We start from the raw sequence: 9,909 nt of genomic DNA, 5'->3' as shown, positions 1-9,909 counted from the left end.
AAATGTCATTGAGATATAATACTGACGTCATGACTACGTCATATTTTTACGTCAGAATCTTACGTCAAGAAGTGTGAAATAATGAGTCACATATGACTCATTCGTGACTTGTATCTTACGTAAATCCTGACATAGCCCAATGTCATTTTGACGTCACATTGACGTAAACGTGTTTACTGGGTACCCGGGTCGAAAAATTTAAACTGATTTTAAGCTAAATGATCTACATTTGAACTTATTGATCTGTATTTGAACTTTTAAAAACATTTTCATCTGCATTTGATCTACTATTCAAATTATTTTTGATCTGTTTTAAGTCTAAATAACCTTTTAGTAAAATAATTGAGCAGCTATGAATATTTTATGCTGTTTCTAATCTGATGAGACTAAAAAGTTTTAAAAGTTTGATCGGTTTTTAGTCTAGTTAATTTGTAAATGGACTATATGTATTGTTTTCAAATTCAATATGAAATCTTATTCTGTTTTTGATCTACAATTTTTACTCTAAATGTTCGAAGGCCAAAAGTCGACTAAGATGGCAACTAATTTTTTTGACTCAAAAGTATCTCATTAAAAATTATAAGTCGCATTTATTTGAAAAATAGTATATTACACATCTAGGGCAGTAAAATAAGAAATGTCTCAGATCACATGTAATTGTTGTCCGAGGCGAAGCCGAGGCCAATAAACATGTGATCTGAGGCTTTCTTATTTACTGCCCGTGGTGTGTATACTATTTTTCTCCTCGACGGAGGCGGAAAGCGGCATTTTCGTTTAGCGCAGCGGGAGGAAAATTGACGCTTTCCGCCCGGAGGTGAGAAAATAAATTTATTTATAATATATTCATGCGCTCTCTTGTTTTATGAACTGAACGTCGATTATAACCTTACATCTGTCATATTTATTTGTCATAGCTTAACATTTCATGAATTATAAAAGTTTTGTAACTGCGAACATTAGTTGCAGAAATAACTAATAAATTTGTATTGACTTACGTATATAAAATAGTTCTCATCGTTTGATTGGATCTAAATTTAGAGTTTTCTAATTATCGATATTAATCATAATGTGAATACATCGATAAGATTAAAATGTTGACAAGATGACAAGATTAATATTAAATTTTATACTTTCACGCATCATTTAATGAGCGGTATTCACTATTTGTTAGTGCGAAGAATACCGCTTGATATACATTGCACTACGAAATAGTGAAAAATCACTATTTCAATTTCAGAGAATAAAAAGCTGTGCCCTGTAGAGGATCTTCGAGGACATGAATAAAATAATAATAAATAAATAAATAAACATATTATTATTATTATTTTTTTTATTATTATTATTGCTATCTAATCCGTAAAAGGTCTGTTTTTGATCTACAGGCGATCAAAAACCGACTAAAAATTATGCAACGTTTTGGTCTTTTTTTGACCTTGGTGCGATCAAAACCAGTTAAATGATTGTGACAAAAAAAGTCTGATTTTGGTCTTGAAACAATAGATTATAATATTATTATATAATTAAAAATGATCTGAATTGGGAATAGTACAGGCAAAAACAGATTAAATTCTCACAAAAAATAGATACACATAATAAAATTAAATTGAATGAAAAATATTGAAAATTTTTATTAATCATAAAACAGACTAAATTTTTTGACCTGGGTATAATGAACAAAAAGTTTTACTTCTATTTTGCATGGCGTATACGTAAAAACTTTCACGAGAAATTGGAATAAATCGTTTGGGAAACCTAAGAGCACGACTCATACTGCTGTTTTAATTTTTAATAAAAAATATCTTGAACTAACAAGAGTATAACAATAAAAATATTCAAAAAGTCGACGAAAAAGAAAATTTCTACCAGTACTATGATAATTTTTCTGCTTCGCATTATGAGTCGTGCAAAACATTAATTGCAAAAGTCATTCTGAAAAGTGCTACATTACCTTGGACTTAATTCTCAAAATTAATCAAACTATTATCTAACTCTAATCTTCAACTGCAATGCTTATTAAATTGCATGATCACTCAATAGTTAATATTTTTTATTGACTATTTTACTATAATTATTCCCCCTTAATTTATCAACATCAATCATCCAATCTATTATTATTATTATTATAACTTTAAGTGACATCTTTGACACTAAGTGAATTAAGTAAAGTAACATTATTACCGAGAAAACAAGAAATACGCTTAATAACGTCATTCAAATCAAATTTATTGCAATATTAAACAATGTTAATTCGACTACAATGGCTATTCTTTTTTTTACTTGGCCTTGCTCCTTTCAAGTACACAAGAATTTCGCAAAACTTCAGTTACAATAGAAATAACTTTCAAGGAATTGAATTTTTATCTTCTAAAACTAATATATTTTACAGTTTATTTTTAATAATTCATATTTTCATAGCAAGTTATTTTTGCCGATCATTTTCAACCACTGATTGTAATTGTAAAAACGATACTAAACTTACAAATATATCAGAAGTAATTCTAAGTTTAGCCGGAAATATTGTTTGTGTCGTTCTATTGCTTTTGTTTATCATCCTGCGACATTCCATGGTAGAAATCGCATATCAATTGACAGACATCGACATTGTAATGAACAAATTTTGGCACATATTTAAACTGGAAAGTGTGAAAATTAAAGTTTTAGTTGTATTGTATGTCAATACACTCCTTTCTTCGATTGTTATTATAACTGAAATATTTTTGAGCAAACAATTTAATACTGCCGCATGTTTATACCTATTCCATGGAATTGTATTCAATTACTTTGTAACGCAGTATACGGTTGCATTGATGTTGATTGAAAAAAGATTCAAAAGCTGTAACAATGCATTACTTCATTCGAAAAAAATAATATCTTCAATGAAAGTCATAAATGTGAGAAAACATTCACTTACTAAGACGTTTATTGTTGAAATCATTGGCTTGAAACGCTATTATACAATGTTATGCCAATTGAGTACGAAATTTGAAAATTTTTATTCTTTTGGAATGCTATGTATAATTCCTTACAATATTGCGTGTATTGTTCTCAGCACTCATAACCTAATGGCGTCTTTAATGCAATCGCGTAATCTTGAGACTTTAGTCTGGAGAGATATAAACGATCTCTTTTGGATATTATCCAAAATTTTTCCACTTTTAACTGCTACTGCTTATGCCACTGAAATTCAAATAGAGGTGAGTAAAAGTTTGTATTCATCTTCATCTTCACTTAACCCTTCGTTACTCGCGTCTTTTTAGTTTCTCGCTCGCACTATAGTGAGTCTCTATAGGTTGAGTAGTTGTTAGGCGGCGATTTGCTTATAGCGCGAGTAACGAAGGGTTAAAAATAATTAAAAAATCGGATAAACGGGTTTGACCCTCAAAAACTTACCCACCCGTACAAAAAAAAAAATTTCTGAGCAAGGCCTCGTGACGTTGTCAAAATTATTTGGCAACGCAGGTAAGCTCAAAGATTCGGGGACTAGACTAGACAGACGAACGAACGAGACTCTTGTAAGGGAGGATAAGTGTTATGGCTCAAACAGGTCTTACGGCTGCACCTCGCCGCATGGGCCCCGCTGGTAACTGGTCGGGTTGTCATTATATTACCGATCAGGCTAACGCAGTCGTTGAATGGGTTGATACAGTTAACTAAGTACGAGGATAGATTGACATTAAATTCAACTCAATTCACATCTGTCCTATGATAGCGTAAATGCTTGAGGGCAGGGTTTTTCCTTGCCGGCAAACTTGGCTGTGTATTTCCTATGTGAGGGTAGGATAGATTCGTTTCCCAGTCTGGGCTGTCTGATTATTTTTTCAATTACGGAAAAATTCCCACTGAGTAGGTCCCCCGCCCTTTCCCCTATCCGTTCTTTCCCAACTCCCTTAAAAATTTGCTTTGATATGGCTCTTTACCGTAAGATGGACGGTGGCGTTGTTTGCTCGGTGGGTCTTATATACGTGACTGAATAAAGTAGTCAGTACTTGTCTCGGATAGCTTAACTGGAAGAGCCCTTGGCGCGTAACCGAGAGATCTGGGTTCGTTTCCCAGTCTGGGTTGTCTGATTATTTTTTCAATTACGGAAAAATTCCCACTGAGTAGGCCCCCCCCCCTTTCCCCTATCCGTTCTTTCCCAACTCCCTTAAAAATTTGCTTTGATATGGCATGTATAGCTCTTTTGAGCCCAGGAAACGGCCTCTTCGGAGGTAGGCGAAAGCCTCGCCATATATTCTTCGTACAAAAAAAATAACTACACAAGTGCCCGGGCACCCCACACACGCAAACACTTACACGTAGAATCATATTTTACATACAACACATTACACAAACAACATGGTCTTCTATCGACTCCGCCTCCCCGTGGTCCCCGCTGGATACTGTTCATTGTCTGTGGGTACATCTCGATAGATTTTTGAAAATTTTCAATTTTCTTAGCGGGAAGTTAAAAAAAAACATTTTTTTGAAAAATTAATAAAATAAAAAAGCAACATTTAATCGATTTGCTGTCGAGATATAATAATTGCACGCGTCATAGCGGGAAGTGCATGGGATAGTTCTCTACTCTCGCCTTACCAAAATCAAGTAATTTTCCGAGGTAAAAATGTCTCTAATTAATTAGAATTGCATTTATAGAATAATATAAATACACCGTTTATTCCCGCAAATCTGAGATGAAAATGACGCAAAATATTTGAATGTTCAGACCACACTAGACACTACGGAGGAACTGCCTTAAAAGAAGGAAAGGCTTTGCCGATAACCTACACTGATAAAAAAATTGACTTGACTCAAGAGCCAAACTCTTGGACCAAGAATACCATTTTGAAGAAAATGATATTCTTAAGTCAAGAGAATAAATTCTTGAGCTAAGAAATTATTCTTGGTCTAAGAAAATTTTCTTGAGTCAAGAATTTATTCTCTTGACTCAAGAGAATATTTTTCTTCAAAATGGAATTCTTGGTTCAAGAGTTTGGCTCTTGAGTCAAGTCAATTTTTTTATCAGTGTAGGAAAGTATATATAAGTGAGGAGAATGTGACCAACTAAGTCCTTGTAAGAACACGAAATTTTATACAAGTATTTTATAAAACCCCTTCATTCATTTATTAATAAAGCCTCTGTCTTATTTAAATTAAATTCTCTACAAAGTACATTTTTATTTATTTTTAACTCAAAGGTCTACAGCCCGAAGAAAATGGTGGACATGTCGAATTCGAAAGCACGAAAGGCAAAATATCCACCGAAGTCCTTATTCTTTTCTTCATAGTGAAAGAGTCCAAGACCCTGCAAAGGTGCTGGAGGGGAAAATACCAAGTCTCGGTCGTCGAAGAAAGGGACCGTTGACTGCCCGGCGTCTATGCTGCGCGCGGACGTTTGGAACTCTATCACCTTTTCCAAAGTGAAGTCCTTCGGTGCAATTTCCTCTCTAAAATTAACGAAAGATTAATTTAATACTTCAATACTGAATTTCTTCAATACTTACCTTGAGTTTAAACTCGCGGAAATCCACCCTGAATTATTAACCTCGAGTTTACCTCGAAGAAAATCAAATTTTGTTGCGTGAATCTCTAGTTGAATTATCTCGTTTTGGTGCGTTGGATGGGCAAGAGGCTTGAAGGTGCACCTAAATCTCACTCCAGTGACTACATATTCTAGTGGCGCCACCACATCACCCAAATTAATCTTTTTCGCATGTCCATTTTCTCTACCCTCTTCTAATGTTACAAAGTCACCATTTTCTTCAACTTTCCGCCATCTTGTCATATTTATCTCTCCGGATACGCTCACTAACCCTTCCAAGATCTGTACATACACCATATGGCTATCCTCAATGAACCTCACTCCCGCTACAATCCTGAAATTTCCGATAATAAGAATAATCCAAATTTGCACTTAAATTGACCATACTGTTGCCGTGAACTTAACGTCTTATTCTGGCCGCAATCCGGGAAAAAATGATAACCTGATCAGACATGAACAGGCATGATTAGATATGATCAGTTCTGAAAGCCCATTGTTACTTCTAATTAATTATTTTGCTTAATTTTATGGATATAGTACTTGATAGAGTCATACGCAATTCTTTATAATGAATTAAAGTACAAAAAAAAATGTTTACATATAATTTTGTATTTTATATAAACAGGCATGGTCAGGTCTGATCATTCTTTCCCGGGAAGTTTATGTCAACTTAATGCTATTTGTCGTAATTGGGTAAATAAAATCTCAGGAATTACCTACCAATTGTTAGTTGTATCAGACATCTGCTCTCCTAAGCTCACAGCGATCACCGAGCGCCCCTTAGGTTTGAAGTTCCTCTCACCGATTGGCATTTTTTGAAAATTTTGAAGCTGTACAGTATTGCCAAAAACTGGAAAAATAGTTCGTAATTTGAACAAAAGTAATTAAAAATTGACGTAACGATAGTTGGTTCTTACGTTTTCCGTTGAAGGGTTGGGAGCACAGGTACATGAAGTGATTTGTTTCATGGATAGTATTCTTTGTTGAAGTTAGTGTTTTCTTGAAGTTATCCAGAAATTTTGACTTTGAAGCGATTAGTACTTGACGTGGATCACCTGAAATTTTAGTTATTGTAGGAATGATATTGGAGATACAAAAACAGGCTTAGCATAAAAGTTGTAAGAAATTAAATTTTCTACAAAATACCTTCTTTATCATTTTTTTCTACTTCTGATATTTTCGTCAGAATTTTTATAATATTTTAGAATATCAAATTTTTGGTGAACTTATAACTTTTATTTTCAAACTAATGCAGGGAAAATTTACGATACAACTATTGTAAAGCTGGACTATACTTTCATTACTATTAATTGTCAAATATTTTAGAAGAAAATTTACTATTTATTTACGAAATTTTACAACTCTATCGTAATTTCACCAAATAATTATTGTATGAAATTTGATTAGAAAAAATCCGATTTTACTAGTGTAAAAAGTAAGAGATTAAAATTTCCAGTGTTGCCTCTGTATCTTTCCAATAAAAGTAACAAATTTTATAATAGTTGAATTGGAATGTTTTTCAATTAGTGTGAGTGATGGCCGTGCACAGCGCTAGACTCCAAGTTTATGTAAATGCTGAAGGACATCATGACATCAATAGTAGTTTACCTTGGATAGCGTATAGTAGAGGGAGAGTCTCTGGCTACCAATTCAATTTCTAGGTTCGATTCCCGGACAAAATTTCCGATTTGTATTTTCGGTTACTGCAAAGTTACCAATGAATCCAACGTCCTACCTTCTCCCTCTCTAAAATTTCTTTTAAAAAACCGACTGTTAATTTTTACAATAGTTGAATTGTAAAGTTCACTAACACATCTTGTATAATTTGCTCTATAGTATTCGACTTTTTAAGTCTCTTGCTAGTAAAAAATGATTAATTTTCTCTTAAAAAGGGTTATTACAATTTTTCCATACCTCCAATATTTTCACCAGAATTTACAAGTTAAGATTCTTAATGAAGTACAGTCAAGTCTCGTTATGAATCCTATTCATTTTCTTTTTTTTTAACCAGACTCGAGTCAATATGAGAGAGACACGAATAGGACTCATAACGAGACTCGACTACATTAAAATCCGAACAAAAACAGTTTCACTGTAAAAAAATCGCGCCAAGTCCACGTTCATAAAACTATTAAGAAAAAAAATTTTTATTTCTTTACAAAAAGATATAAAATAAAAAATTAAAAAATCCAAGTAACCGATATGGTTGTATATGATTTTCGGACATTAAAAAAAATTTTGTTGTAAATTTAAAAATTAAAAGAAACAATTTTGGAACGTATTTAGTGTGCGTGGTTACGAAATATTTCACTTTTTATGAAATTCCTAAAATCTATCTACTAGGACTTTTAAAAAAAATTGAAGTACACAATGACGCACACCAAGTACGTTCCAAAATTGTTTCTTTTAATTTTTAAATTTACAACAAAATTTTTTAATGTCCGAAAATCATATACAACCATATCGGTTACTTGATTTTTAATTTTTATTTTATATCTTTTGTAAAAAATAAAATTTTCTTAATAGTTTTATGAACGTGGACTTGGCGCGATTTTTTTACAGTGAAACTGTTTTTGTTCGGATTTCAGTATTTTTTGTAATTATCATAAAAATTTGCAATTGGTACCAACTTAAATCTCAAGTTGGCTGCATTTCTTATAGCAAACTATCCCCTTGAAGCTACAGTTTATGTAAAAATAATTGCAGCGCACTCTGGCGGGTGTAGATGCAAGCTGTGAAATTTTTTTTTTTAACTGTAGTTTCCCATCTATTGGACTATTACCATGCATTCTCGAATTACTTAGTCTGTGGCATGTCACTTTTTACATCGAAAAAAAGTTAGGATCGAAATTTTTGAGCTTGCTATAGTTTGTGCTGATAAAATTTAATAATTTCAAGTAAATTAATTGTTATAATTGAATATAATTAATTGATATCAGTAAAATAAAGTATGAATTACTGTTATAATATAAAATTTAGGAACAAGATGTACCGTAGAATTAAATAAAATTTTGCAACCTCGAAATACCGTTCTGCTTACAGTAAACACACTCGGTAGTCTGGCGCTCCGTTTACAACGGATTTGAACGGAACTTGGCGCCAGATTCTACCGAATCTGTGGATTTTTTAACTAATTATGAATCCCTAAAAACTTTGTTACTAAGAATTATTTTACAGAAAGTATTCTATTTACCTCCTGTACAGTGTCCATAAATCACCAATGAATAATAATAAACCTCAAAAATCCTCAAATAGCTTTGCATTACCGTCTTATAGTAATCGTAAATTCCAAAACGCATCGCCATTGTTCTTCCGCAAAAATTGTTCCACTCTTCTTTCTGAAAAACATCAATAAAATTAATAATTAACGACTAAAAATTAATAAAAATAATAATTAAATCTTACCATCATCTGCACATCGACTCCCAGCAATAATTTATTGTACTCATCCACAATTTTCTCCATGTTGTAATTCTTATTAATAATCTCCTGAGTAATGTTGGTAACATGCACGCAAAAATCTTTCAAATCTATAAAATAGATATCGTGACGCAAGGTATCCATTAATAATTTAACATCAGTGTTTATTCTTTCTTCCTCAACTTTTATTATGAACAATGATAACATTAAATCTTCTGATTGGAAATAATTCGATTTTTTGTACTTATGTTCTTGCAGTTTTTTTATTAATTCCCAAAATTTTTTTTCATTTTTATTTTTTATATCATTATCAAATAACGTTTGGATATCGTATAAAATTACTTTCATTGATTCAATTCTATGACTACTATTGTTATTATTGAGGTGATAATTTATGTCTAAAAAATTATCAGTAAAATTCTGTATCAAATGAAAATCACTCAAAAAATTCCAATTTAAATTCAAAGCGACAACATTTTTAACGAAAAATAAAAATATAATTAACTTAAACATTTTCTGATAGTATTCTCAGAAACTTGTAAATTGAACTAAAAAATAAAAAAATAACTCCTAATGTTACACCTAATAAAGTAGTTTTATTTTTATTTGTATTTATCTATTGTCGCTATGAACGTTGAATCATAAAAAAAATTCCATCACCAGACCCAGAAATAACTTATTACGTTTTATCTACTTTTTGTCATTATCACTCACCACTAAAAATATTGAAAGTGTTAAGTTCTCAGTAAAAAGCAATAATCGTCTGGATATTGCCGACATTCAATCCTGGGTCCTAAGGGATACGAGTTTAGAGCAGAGCTTGGCTCATCTCACTTGATGACCAGTGAATTTCGAAAATCGAGAATTTTCAGGGTGATAATTTGTTCCAGAGAATAAGAAAAACCAGTAAAAATGAGGAATTGTAAAATTTTGATTAAATTCGAGTTAAAAATTAGAAAATTTCTTGC

The 9,909-nt window shown here is 32.0% G+C and overlaps 1 protein-coding gene across 1 annotated transcript; it reads right to left on the bottom strand.

The window, feature by feature from the left end:
* Positions 1 to 5,179: 5,179 nt before the first annotated feature.
* On the bottom strand, positions 5,180 to 9,271 carry LOC123263119. Its single transcript, XM_044725655.1, has 6 exons — positions 8,927 to 9,271; positions 8,715 to 8,859; positions 6,439 to 6,576; positions 6,242 to 6,371; positions 5,484 to 5,855; positions 5,180 to 5,426 (listed from the first exon to the last, which is right to left on the bottom strand). Exons 1-6 carry the CDS (start codon positions 9,146 to 9,148, stop codon positions 5,180 to 5,182), a joined length of 1,254 nt encoding a protein of 417 aa, XP_044581590.1. The 5' UTR covers positions 9,149 to 9,271.
* Between the last annotated feature and the right edge of the window lie 638 nt (positions 9,272 to 9,909).

The sequence above is a fragment of the Cotesia glomerata genome, linkage group LG4 (genome assembly GCF_020080835.1).
Source record: "Cotesia glomerata isolate CgM1 linkage group LG4, MPM_Cglom_v2.3, whole genome shotgun sequence".
Classification (NCBI taxonomy): Eukaryota; Metazoa; Arthropoda; class Insecta; order Hymenoptera; family Braconidae; genus Cotesia; species Cotesia glomerata.
The sequence above is the reverse complement of the archived record's forward strand: the minus strand, read 5'-3'. Positions and strand labels throughout refer to the sequence as shown.